Consider the following 13,607-nt stretch of genomic DNA (forward strand, 5'->3'; position numbering starts at 1 on the left):
CACTTGACTTCTCTAGACTTCAGCGTTTTCCTTTGAGAAGCCGCAGAGAGTTTAGACGTCTCAAAAGTCCTCTCCGATTTCTGAAGTGAGTTTAATGTGAACTGGGCTTTTACACAGTCACAGTTGGCCTTCAGTGACTTCCCCTCTCATCACCGCACGTTCTGTCCCCTGCTTGGACCTGCGGCACCTCCATCCAACCTGCCCCCATCACACAACTCTACCCGCGTCCAGTCTGCTCCCTGCACGACTCCTCCCAAAGTCTGTGTTCAACGATCCTGACTTTTCCCTTCCCCACTTTACGCCAACACCATCAATACGTTCCGTTCTGTGTTCCATTCCCTCTCAGCTCACGTCTCTCACAGAAACTTGATTCACTTGGCTGTACCAATGGGTAATTGAGAGTCTGTAAATTATCTGGAGAAGATATATTTGCATTTTTAAAAGATGTGTTCTGGGGAGTCTGGGGGCAAATGGTTACATGTGCATGTATGGCTGAGTCACTTTGCTGTGCACCTGAAACTATCACAGTGTTGTTAATCGGCTATACTCCAACATAAAATAAAAAGTTAAAAAAAGAAAAAAAAGATGTGTTCTGGAGGTGATGTTTTAATCCATATTGACTTGCACCTGTCTCAGTGGCTAGACTGCAACTTTCCTGGGCATAAAGCCTCAGATCTTTTTCATCTTTCTGTGTCTAGCCCCATTTCCGCTGTCACTGACTCAAAACGCTTAGGGAATAACCCCAAGGATGAACGAAAGGTTGCCGATGAACAGAGTAACGCATAGGTTTTAGGCAATCCGATGGTCACGGGAAGGAGTGCTGCGGGTCAGCTTGTAGACAGGGACTTAGAGGCCTCCTCTAATCCCACCCTCTGTGCCGCTGGCTCCACTTCTCTTTAGAACTGAGTCTGAATACGAAGATTATTGCCTATAAGCAGGCATTCATGCTCCTATCGAAGCTGTGTTCTCACCCTGCCAGAGAAAGGGACCAGCACTTCATAGCTTCTCATTAATTCAGGCTTTGGGGAGGCCTTCCAAGCTGAGGCCACAAGGACTTGACAAGCAGGGGGTCCCATTATAGTCAAAGGAGAAATACCCTAATGCCACAATGCCTCCCGACACTCCAGGAACAAAGTGACAGCGGGTATGGAGGAGATGCTGGCAATTTTAATTAGGTCCATTATGCTAAACTGATAGCTGAATGCTTCCGAAAGGTGTTTGAAGTACAAAATATTGAATGCGCCATAGTTTTTGGTTTATTGATTCACTGACTCCAAATATAGAAATTATCACAGAATCAAAAGCCATTGTAACAAAGCCAAGGAAAAGATTATATTAATTAACAGAGACTGAAGATGAGGCAGCCATTGCTTTAAGATACACCTCCCCCTGCAAAAAGAAAAAGAAAAAGAAAAAGATACACTTCCCATTTGCAACCAGAAATTTAGAATTGGTTGTCATAAACCAAAGAGGCCAAGGAAAGCTTCTCTTCCTCCCCAAATGTTTCTCAAAAATTCCTATGATTCCTACAAGACAAGGAATCCCCCACGTAAGTCCCACACCCAGCACCATGCCTGGCACATAGTAAGTATGCTCCATAAACATTTGCTGAATCAATCATTCGATTACAAATTATAATCATTTATAAGTGGTTTAAATAATCTTTAAAAATACAAATCTGATTGTGTCATCCCTACTACTTTAAACTATTCAGTACCTTCCCATTATTCTCAGAAAAAAAAAAAAAAGCTCCTTCATAGGACCTACTATCCCCTGCATAATCTGGCAGCCACCCACCTCCCCATCCTCATGCTACAAGGACACACCTCACACTCTAACCAGGACCAGAATCCAGGTTTTCTGGCCAGAGACCAGTGGTCTATCTACTGTGCCTCACTGGCTTTCTCTGTTCTTTTATAACATATCCCCCAAAATTTAAGATCTAAACCATGCAGTAAGTGCAGGAGTGTTATTCAAAACAATGAGTGTCACGAGCCACTATCATTATGCATGACTACAATTAAATCTAGAGTACATTCACTACATAACTATGCCTAATTTTTCATAGTAAAAATGGAAACGCTGAGGAAATGATGTGCATGAGGCTTAGTCTGGGTCACAATGAATCAGCTGTAGGTCCAGGAATTGAAAATGGGGGCTCAGGAAATGAAGAATCAGTCAGAAGTTAAAATCACCAGTGTAGAATCACCCTGAACATCAGTCACTGTTCAGGGGTGAGGGTGAGGGTAGTGCCTGGATGAAGGAATAGAGGGGAAAGCAAGGGAACCAGAAGGTGGATACAATGGCATATCTGCATCCTGAGAATTTTCAGCCCGTGGTTGCTATGGTTACAGACGCCATGAGAGTTGGCTCTGGAATGTGACAGGGCTCTCAGGCAGCCTCATTCAACCCACCCTCACCCTGTCCTAGGGCCTCTCTTTGCCATTCTGTGGGAGAAGTAACATATTCAACAAAGCCCATGGTGGCACTCAAAAGACACTGTGTTCACTCTCCTCCACCCAGGACACAGAAGCTTCAGAACTTTCCTTAGACTATAAAGTCGCCTCCGGAATAATCCAGGCGTGCAATGTTTGGAACTGTGGGAACCTCAAAGACATCAAATGCATTCGGCTTCCTGGAAATCATCTTCTCTTCAAGAACGTGCAGAAAAAGCAACAAGGTGGTTAAAATAAAAAGTATGTTTACTCCAAATATAACAGAGAGTGGCTTCTCCCCGTGTGCTGGGCCCATCACCCCAGGCACACCATCCCTGCCGTCTTGGCTACGTTATGGTTTCACAGTGAAAAGAAACTGGGTATATCATGTGGCCATTTTTTGGTGAATATTTTATTGTGCTCCCTCACACATACACACATAAGGTCTGCTGCAGAAACACACCAGACGCCCATTCCCTGACATTTCTACTGCCCAGCCTGAGGGATGTTCTGTTCTTCTGGCTTTATCCAAGGAGATTGGGTTTTCAGTCCCTGGACGTGTAAAGGAAGAGAGCTGTCAAAGAAGGGCAATCTGCAAACGAGGTGGGTCCCTGAGCTGTCTCACTCAACCTCTGGTATCACAGTGAAAAGAAATTGGGTATATCATGCAGTCATTTTTTGGTGACTATTTTACAGATCCACGTGTAGAATGGTGCCCACCCAAAAGAGGCTGAATAGATGCTTTTTGTATTTGAAAAATCTGCTTGGACTGGTTGGTATATTGTGATCTACTATAAGACCATATATTCTTATTTTATATAAATCATCATCATACTTGCTGTCTTTCTAAAATACCGTTCGGAGCAATGGGTGATAAGAGGGGTAAATGGAATTCAGTGACTCCTGCTTCTGTGGGTAAGTGGGAAATGCAGGGTTAAACAAAATCAGCCTGGTTTCTGCACTGCAGGATTCTCAGGGGGAGGTGTAGAAGGTACAGGTGAGAGCTCCAGCGTTAACACACCTCCGGCATCAAGTCATAGAGCTACAAGGTAACTCTGGGCAAGTTGCTTAAGCTCTGCAGGCCTCAGCCTCATCATTCAGAAAAGCAGGGATAATCATTTCACCTGTTTCTTTGGACTATAAAGAGGACTACATGAGATTATGACTCTAAAGTACTTTGCACAGTGCCTGGCACTTAGTACATATTCAATAAGAAATAAGGGGAAATGCTTGGGGTGATTTTTAAATATTTCCTCAAATTCTTTGACACTCCCTCCTTCCAAAGTGAGCTTAATCACCCCTCCTCCCCAAGTGCAGACTAAATGTAGTGACTTGCATCTAGTGAAAAGAATGAGATAGCAAATCCATTTGTGACAACACAGATGGACCTTGAGGACATTATGCTAAGAGAAATAAGTCAAACAGAGAAAGACAAATACGGCGTGATCTCACTTATATATGGAATCTAAAAAAAACCCAACTCATAAAAAGAGAGAAGAGGCTGGTGATTACCAAAGGCAAGGGGTGGGGAGTGGGCAAAACGAGTGAAGGGGCTCAAAAGGTACAAACGTCCAGCTATAAGATAAATAAGTCCCAGGGATGTAATGTACAGCATGGTGACTGTAGTTAACAATCCTCTATTATATATGGGAAAGTTGCTGAAAGAGTAGACCTTAAAAGTTCTCATCATAAGAAAACTGTAACTATGTGAAGTGATGGATGTTGACTAAACTTACTGTGGTAATCATTTCATAACAGATAAAGATATCAAATCATTATGTTTTACACTGAAAACTAATACAATGTTTTATGTCAATTATACCTCAGTAAAACTGGATGAAAAAACAAAGCACGTGGTGGTAGTAACAATGTGTGATTTCTGAGGTTACGTTATAAAAGGCATTCAATTCCACGTTGTTCTCTCTAGAAGCACTTACTCTGGAGGAAGCCAGCCATGTCGTGAGGACACTCAAGCAGCCCGTGGAGAGACTCACATTGGCAGGAAATGAGGTCTCTCCCCAACAACCAGCTGCAATTTGCAAGTCACAGAGGAAGCCTTCTCAGGAGCAGATCCCGTAGCCCCAGTTAAGCTCTCAGATGACAGCAGCCCCAGCCAACATCTGACCATAACCACTGAGTGACTCCCAGCCGGATGACACAGCTATGCCATTCCTGATTTCCTGATCCACAGAAACTGTGAGATAATCAACCCTGATCATTGGTTTAAGCCACTAAATGTTGGGGTCATTTGTTACACAGCAGTATCAACTCTCCAGGAGGGAATGAGCGTGCATCATTCTGCAATCTGACATGGCCATGAAAACATTTTCTTTCACACAGCATCTGGTAAGACTAGTTTGTATCTCATGGAACACACCTTGGGAAATGTTGGTCGAGAACTTAACAGTTTACAAAGCTTTTTCACATTTATTCTCTCATTCGATCATCTCAGCAAATGTGAAGCAGGTGTTACTGTGCTCTTTATTTTACGCAGGAGAAAACTAAGGCTCCAAAAGCTTAAGTGACTTGCCCAGGTTCACACAGCTAATAGAATTGGTGGAACAGTAACTCAGGTTGAGTATTATGATTCTAAACCATGTTTTTTTCTCTGTTTTTTTTCTCTGGTTTGATTAAAACAGTCTAGGTTTTTTAAACCTGGAATAAGAATATGGGGAGTCTAAAAGAGTGCCAGGAAGGGGGGTGCTCTGTGGAATAGGCCACTCTCCCAAATGATCTGGAGAGTGAACCAGATGCTTCTGAAGCATTTAGGAGCTAGAGCCTTCCCTGACTTCTACAGAACAGGGGCCCCTTCAACCGTGATAATAACATAATGCAGGTACCACTCAGGGGGCTCTTATGACAATCTAGCACTCTTCTGAGAGCTTTGTATATATCACTTCATTTAATCTACATAACAAATCAAGGAAGTACAGGCTGTCATCATCTCCACCTTACAGATGAGGAGACCAAGTCACAGAGAAATGAAGCAACTTGCCCAAATCAGCCACTAATCAGTGATGGAGCTCAAATTGGGACCCAGGAGATCTAAGACTATCAGGGCATGAAGGGGCCTTATCAAGCAATGTCCCAACTCTCTCCTTTTCCATAAGAGTGGAAGAGCTGGAACTAGCACCTAGATCCTCCCACCCTAAGCTCCTGTAATGTACAGAGGGTGGCATCTAGCCCAGAGGCTAGGTTCAATGAATATAACATGCATTTATGCCTGTCAAGTTATTTTAAGGAGGTATATGCTGAACCCACTCTACTAAACTGCTTCCCATATAGCCTCAAATTGCACCATGAGAAATGAATGCCTTTGGCCTAAAGCAATATTCTCAACTGGTGGACTGAATGTTCAATTGCCCAGTATCACATGATACTGAGCATCTCTATTTAACCTGTCAGGTTCATATCCCATTAAATTTGGTAAGTTTCACTATTTATCTTTATCCTAAAATATTTAATGTGTTATCTGGGGGACCCACAGGGCTGTTTACACATTAGAAACTCATTTCTTGGTAGTAAAATTGTTGCTAGTTTGTATGTCAGAATTACAAATATCAGCATTTTAGCCCATTCTGCAAAGGTCACCATGACTTTCAGACTCTCTGTCTCTTGCGCAAACCTGCATTGACTCTTCAAGTATCTCTTTTTAAACTGAAAAACACTACCTTTGCCCCTACATTGGGTAGCTGAATGAAAAAAATTAGAATCCTTTGCATAAGAGATAACATTTGAAATCAGAACTCTGTAGAAATCAGGGGCGGAGGGAGGGTGGAAGGGGGAGAATAAAGGAAGGAAGGAAAAACAGAAGGGAGGGAGATATAAGGGAGTTCCCTGTGATCACATGATTTATGTATGGCAGCGGTTCACTCTACAAATCCTATACTTTGCCACCGTTCCGCTTTGCTTCAAAGTTCCCTCTAGGGAAAAAGAAAGTAAAGTTATTGGTAGCACAGAAACTGGAATCCCCTGAAATCCTGCTACCTACCCCTCCACACAACCTCTTCTGCCCACCCCTATCTGCCTCCCTAGCTCTGGGAATAGAGGAAAAAGAGAACACAGCTCCCCTGTGACCACCCCCTCCCACGCCAATGGTTCTGGCCCTCAACCCCCAGTCCAACCCTACAAGGAAGATGAGAATGTCAGCTTTCATTTTCAATTCATAGTACTCAGTCCCAGACACTTACAAGGGAGAAAAAAAATCTCACACTGTGTCTGCAAACCACAAATCAATGTTCTAGGAAGTAAATATGAGGTTTTTGTTTCTCCATTTTCTCTCATTACTCTGGATAACAGTAATTAATGAGCCCTGATACAGTAAAGTCTCTGCTGAGAGGACCATTAGGACCAGAGCCCAAAAGTGGTCAAAAGCCCTTTGACTTCTGTGAGAAACCTGCCAGGTGGGTGTAACCAACACGGTGCTGGTGCCACGTTGAGGTAGATTACATAACCAAGTCATGCAGAGCTGAGCCCCTAACCAACTCTAACCCTTGCTGGCTCAAGCAGTAAGTGCCCTTCGTAACAGAACCTGAGTACAGCAAAAGATGGTCACTTTTATTCACTTTGCTGCTTCAGCCAAGGGAGCTGTCCAAACTGAAACTTCCGAATTGGCTTTCAGTAAAATGGCTTCCTTCTATTCCTTCACTAAACTCTCTAATTCCCCACGGACTAAAAGTAAAATGAATCCACTACCTCAAATAAGGTACATTTTACTTTTTCTTACCAGAAGTGGGCCCCTAGCACTGTGCCTACATTAAACACCATATCTCGGTTGTGGTGAAATGTCCCAATTTGGGGCAAGATGTGGATTGTGTTTTTTTAATGCCTCTGATTTAAGATGATGCTCATATAGAGCCTGCTATGGACTGAATTGTGTCCCACACACCCACCCCCCAAAAATTCATATGTTGAAACCTAAACCCCAAACATAAGTGAAGTAGAGATAGGGCCTTTAGGAGGTAATTAACATTAAATGAGGTCATAATGGTGGGGTTCCCATTCAATAGGGCTGGTGCCCTTTAAGAAGAGGAAGAAACATCAGAGTACACTCTCTCCATCATGTGAGGCAAGAAGGTGGCCATTTGCAACCCAAGAAGAGAGCTCTCACCAGACACCAACCTTGCTAATACCATGGTCTTGGACTCCTAGTCTTCAAAACTGTGCGAAAATAAACTTCTGTTGTTTCAGCCACTCCGTCTGTGATATTTTGTTATGAAAGCCTGGGCAGACTCACAGAGAGCCAAAGTATAGATGTTTCAGAAATGGGGTGGAATAGCAAAGTCGACCTACCCAGTTTCAATTCCACCCAGTGATCACTGGGATTGGCAAAAGGATGATGAAACTCCCTTGGACACTGCTGGAAAAGAACCTGAGCCAAATCTTGGCCCAGACAGTCTTTGGAACATCTTTCCTCTTTACTTTCTAGGATAATTGTGGTGATTTTGGCACATTATTAATCCCATTTGGAAAGCTGATCTCCTGAAAGTTGGATATTAAATCAAAAGATTATTTTCTTTCCAGAAAATCTAAGCTATACAAATGTGTGTTTGGAAACACATTAATAAAGATAGCACTCAGGCTTCCCTGGTGGCGCTGTGGTTGAGAGTCCGCCTGCCAATGCAGGGGACGCGGGTTCGTGCCCCGGTCCGGGAAGATCCCACATGCCGCGGAGCGGCTGGGCCCGTGAGCCATGGCCGCTGAGCCTGCGCGTCCGGAGCCTGTGCTCCGCAACGGGAGAGGCCACAACCGTGAGAGGCCCGCGTAACGCAAAAAAAAAAAAAAGCGTTCTGTAAACTGAAAGGTGATACACACATAAGATACAGGCCTCTCTGGAATTTTGCACTCAACTATGCACTAAAAATGCAGCTTTAAAAAAAAAAATCCAGCTCCAGCTCTAAGGCTTTGCTTCTTTCTTAAGTGGATTTAACTACCTAAAATGAGCTGCACACCAGTGACCAACATGCACCAAATTATCAATTAGACACCAACCGTACCTTTGTCAGCCTACATCTGCCCACCCACCTGCCCCCACCTCACCTCCACTCCTGGTGAGAAGGCAAACAGAAGGAAAACAGTCTGCTTGAGGCTCTGGAGAGCTGGGAGCTTGCAAGGAAGTGGGAATATCAGTGTCCTTTCCAACACCCCATTAATTAGGGATATTATTATCCTATTCTTATTTGTCCTTTGCCATTTGTAGCTTAAAAGAGTGCTGGAATTTCCGTCATGCTCGAAGCCTTAGAGATCCTCTCTGATCCATCCTACGTACATTCAGCAAAAGGTTATTGAGCATCCACTACGTGCCAGGCACTTGCCAGGGCCTGGGATTAAGACAGTGAACAGGACAGGGAACATTCTTGCTTGTTGGACTCATGCGCTAGCAAGGGAGGCTGGCATCAAAGGTGACACATGAGCAAGTAAGATGGTTTCAGATCATGACAAGTACCAGGAAGACAGCTGAACAGGAGACGTAAGAGAAAGCGATAGGGCTGGGGAAGGAGAGGTGAGGCCTTCAGATGGGACAGGGAAGCCCTTGCTAACAAGGTGATATTTGAACTGAGATTTAAAGGATGGAAAAGAGCCAGCCACGCTAACATACATTTATAAGCAATGGAAAGTGCAAGTGCAAAGGCCCTGAGACAGGAACACGTCTGATCTATTTGAGGAGCAAAAGGAAGCCAAATGGTCCAGAGGTCAGCTCAAGGGGGATGCTGAAGAGATAGGATCAAAGAGGCCATGTTAATGGCCTCCTTGCACATGGGAGGAAGGTTAAGCCCAGAGAGGCTAAGTGAGCAGCCCAAAGTCACACAGCTAATTATTGCTACAGCTTGTTTTAGAAACTAATTCTTTTGCCCCAAAGTTGAGTTTTTTACACTATAATGATCTGCTTGCCTCAAGCTGTAGGGATATTGTTTGCTGATCTTACTGGTTTTTAAAAGCTTTTAACATACATCAAAGCAGATAGCCAATCCCAATTTTCAGCAGAAGATCATCAACAAGTGATCCCAGTGATTTAAAATGCATATAAATTCTGCTATGAAAGCCAATACTTAATGCCAACCTACTTTTGTGTAGGTCCTCCACAGTCACTGTGTGTTAAAGGCTTAGCTTTACAAATATGGAGGAAGGCCATAGCTCACCAGAGAAAAATCATTTTACACTTAGGTCTTATTTTTGCACCCAAACCTCTTAACAGTGCTTTGCTTAATTCACCCAAGTGCAATCAAAACCACTCTGTTCTCAAACCACCTTCATTTTGTGCTATTAAATTGTCAGGTAATAGGGCTGTAAGCAAAACATCATAATTACAACTTCCTTCCAAAATCGGCGAGCACAGCCACCTGAAGGTGCAAGTCTGTTCACTCCAGAATTCTAAGGAACTGTCCCTCCTCTTTTCTATTATAATGCTAGGGTCTCCTTCATCTTTCCCTTGCTAAACACATTTGGTCTATGTAAACCCAAACTTCCAAAGAACAGACCCAATGTCTGTCCAGTAGCCAGTGACTACCCGCCCCCCAGAGGTAGATGCAGAGATAATATTTGGTTAGACGGGTTAATGGAGAAAGGAATGAGTGAGAAAGGTTGATTCACTGCCTCACCCTTCTCTTCCTCTTCCCCCTCCCCCTCCTCCTACTCTCTCTTATGCTCTTCCTCCTTGAAAGAAGCTTCTCCAGTCCCTGAGCTCTGAGAACCTCACCAGGCAGGAGCCAGAGATGCAATAACATAAGGAACAGATGGGAAGAGTGTTTAAGGGCCCATATTTTAGTCTGACCCCACCACCCACTAGCTGTGTGGCCTCGGATAAGTTACTCAACCTCTCTGTTCCTCAATTCCCTGACCTCTAAAATTAGGATCATCTCTTCTGTCTATGATTAAATAAAGAACATCAAATTAATCTTCTGGTTAAATAATAATTAATAATAAATAATTTAATTAATTCATTAATATATGTGCACCTAGTTCTATGCTGGTGTGAGATATGGTACCCTCATTCCCCACTCTCTTCCTGCCTCCACCCCCTGGTTAGGAAAGACTACTGTCACCCACACCTCCAGGAACAATTGTGCCTCAAGTCAGAGCACACTACTAAAAGGCAGCTCAGTGGTGTCCTGATGGCAATCAAGGGTCAAACGGGGACAATAACACTGTGCCATCAGATAAGTATCGTGAGAATCACTGTATGAAATTACGTACATCAAACACCTGGCACGCAATGATTGCTCATTGAATGTTGTGACTTTTATCGGGGTCTTTTCATATTTAGCATCATCGGTTGTGACTATAGACACTACTTGCATGCTTCTTCACTGTTTTGGGCTGTAAAATGTGGGATTCATCTGTGTTTATCACTGTGACATAAATAGATAGAATGATGATTATATACAAATGTATTTTAAAAGCCAAGGCAAGCTTCACAAAATCAGCCCCACAGTCCTCCCTATCAGAGCTCCTTGAAAATAACTGATCTGATATTTTAGACAACAGCCCACTTGACCCATCTCTTGGATGACTCAGAGACATCTCTCACTCAACAAGTCCTGGGCTGAACTCCTGAGTTTTCCCTCAGGACTAGTCCTGCCCTGGCTGCCTTCCAAATCATTCCAACTACTCCCCCTCCACACTTTATTCATACAAAGCCTGTAGATTTTGCACCCTCCCTCGCTCCCTACTCCATCCATTTCTCCATCTCCACAGCCACCACCATGGTCCACACTACTATTGTATCTGGTCCCTCACATCCACAAGAGCCACATGGCACTTGTTTTGAAACTTAGTTGAGATCATGTCGCTCCTCAGCTTGAAACACTCCAACCTCCCAATCCACAATTCCCCCATACCTGCAACAACACGAGGCTTTGGGATCAGACCCTATGGATTCACCAGCCACACCTCAAAACACATGCTCTCTGGCTCTCTGCTCCAGCCATGGAAACTTCCTTTCAGGTCCTCAAATATACATGCTCTCTCTGCCTCAGGGCCTTTGCACTTGCTGTTCCTTCTTCTACAAGTTCCCATCTTCGTTAGCCAATTAATCCCTACATATCCTCCAGGTCTCAGTACAAATATCTGACTATCTTCCCTGACTATCCGCCTCCCCTGGTTCTTGTCAGTCTCTTCCATCAGACACTTTCTTAAAGCCTTGATGCTCTTCTTCATGGAACATGTATAAACTTGTAATTATGCACTTCTGTGCAATGATTGATTTAGGTCTGTCTCCCTCACTATAAACTCCAAGAAGGCGGAGCTTTTGTCTGTAGTACTCTGACTGTATTTCCTGTGCCTGGGACAGCATTTGGTTTGTAGTAGGTACTCAATAAATATGTTTTGCAAGGATTCCTCCCCGCCAAAAAAAGAAAACAAACAGACAAAAAACAGGCACACTTCCATATTTCCAGAGATCTAGAGACAAAATAGAAGGTCTGGGTTGTACTTAACAGCCCTGGTTGTATTAACAGCACTGGTGTTAGAATAGGCAATGTCTCTTCACTCTGTCTTCAGTATCCAGTCAATTCCTAAGACATTTATTCAACAATGACTGGGTTTCCTCTTTTCCAGTCTGGAGAAAAGAAGAAATGCACTCATAAAAAAAACACTAAACACACACACACACACACACACACAGATACATACACATCAAATAAACAAATTTCAACCTCAATTCGCACAGCGGCGTTGCCTCACCCAACTCAACCTTCAGATGAGCTAAGAGAAATGCTTGTCAAAAGCATGACAAAAGCAAGAGCATTCTTGTCAAAACTGGACACGAGGTTTCAACTTGTTCTGCTCCCATAGTGATCACTCACGAGAAGCCTTAACATCTATATGCTAATTACAGACACCCTGGACGACCCTAGGCACACACAAATCTGTCTAAATCACTCCCTTTTGCGCCCAGGGACCACTGTCCAACATTCGTAAAAGCTTGTAAATGACACTACTACTCGGGCGTGCTCCCCTCCCCGAGCCCTTACCTGCCCCACCCTTTTTGAAAACCACTCCCCCCTCCCCCTTCTACTCCCATCTGAGCCAACCTAGCTGCGTGGTTTGGTAATAAGATTGAGCGAAGATTTGGAAGGCCCCGTGGGCTTCATTATTCCGCATGCTCTAGAGAAGGGCCACCTCCAGGGGCTGTTGCTGCGGCTCCGAGCCCCACTTGCTGCCAGGAAACCTTTCCCACTGAGGACACCCTGCCAGGCGGTGCAGCTCCAGGTCCAGGGGGAGGCACCCCACCCATCTGCCAGAGACAAAGATCACCAGAAACAAAGGACACACACACACACATACACACACACAAAGTCAGAAGGAAATACCGACACTGGGTGCGATTTCAAGCCAAACACCCAGCTTGGTGTATCTTTAAACAGATTTTAAAACAATCCAGGAGGGACACTGATTATGGGATAATGACAGGCACTATCTGGGTTTGGCACCCACGCTGCCTCCGCCCTCCTCCCTCCTCCCACCCGCGCTTCAGTTCCCAGGCGAATTTTCCAGCCTCAGGACACAGGCTGCCGGGAGCAAGAGTGCTTCCAGTCAAGGAAGCGCGCACACGCCGGAGACAGAGGCAGGGCCAGGGGCGGTCACAAGTAGGAAATACCAACCTTTAGGATCCCAGTTCACCTGTTTTCTTGGAGTCTCGATTGGAAATTTCATTGCTCCGTTGCCCAGAAGGGGAGGAAATGAAAAGGATCGAAATAATAATAAAGTCCTCAAGCTTTATACTTCTCGGTACAGCAGTCCAACAAAACAATTTCCAAGGATGGGGGAGCCTTGGACTGGGTCGTGGAGGAACCCCAGAGAAAGACAAGTGGAAAAGATTTGGCTTAGGAGAGAACTGGAGACTGCTTGGGTGTTTGCACCGGTTGAGGGGTGGCGGGCAGCAGCCCCTCGGGTAAAAGGAAAAGTAAGACCGGCGAGGGGTGGATGGACAGGGAGGCTCGGGAAGATGAAAGAGCCAAGCTGCTTCCCAAATGCGGGGCCGGCAGGTTGGGGGCCGAGCAGCCGGAGGGCCGGCGCGAGGGAGAAGCCCACCGCAGTGTCACTCCAGCCCCTGAAGGCGTGTGCTCACACACTCCCGCACACACACACTCGCACACACTCGCCCGGGCGCGCGCTCGGGCGGGCACGTCAGCCTCGCTCGGCTGCGCAGAGCGCACAAGCCCCACCCCGGCC

The 13,607-nt window shown here is 44.9% G+C and overlaps 1 protein-coding gene across 1 annotated transcript in view; it reads right to left on the reverse strand.

The window, feature by feature from the left end:
- KCNK10 (potassium two pore domain channel subfamily K member 10) overlaps window positions 1-13,088 on the reverse strand; it is a 141,199-nt gene extending 128,111 nt beyond the window's left edge. The window contains exon 1 of the mRNA XM_007105681.2: window positions 13,037-13,088. Coding sequence (XP_007105743.1) covers window positions 13,037-13,088 — 52 coding nt within the window. The remainder of the gene's footprint in view (window positions 1-13,036) is intronic.
- Window positions 13,089-13,607: the final 519 nt, after the last annotated feature.

The sequence above is a fragment of the Physeter macrocephalus genome, chromosome 11 (assembly GCF_002837175.3).
Source record: "Physeter macrocephalus isolate SW-GA chromosome 11, ASM283717v5, whole genome shotgun sequence".
Lineage (NCBI taxonomy): Eukaryota > Metazoa > Chordata > Mammalia > Artiodactyla > Physeteridae > Physeter > Physeter macrocephalus.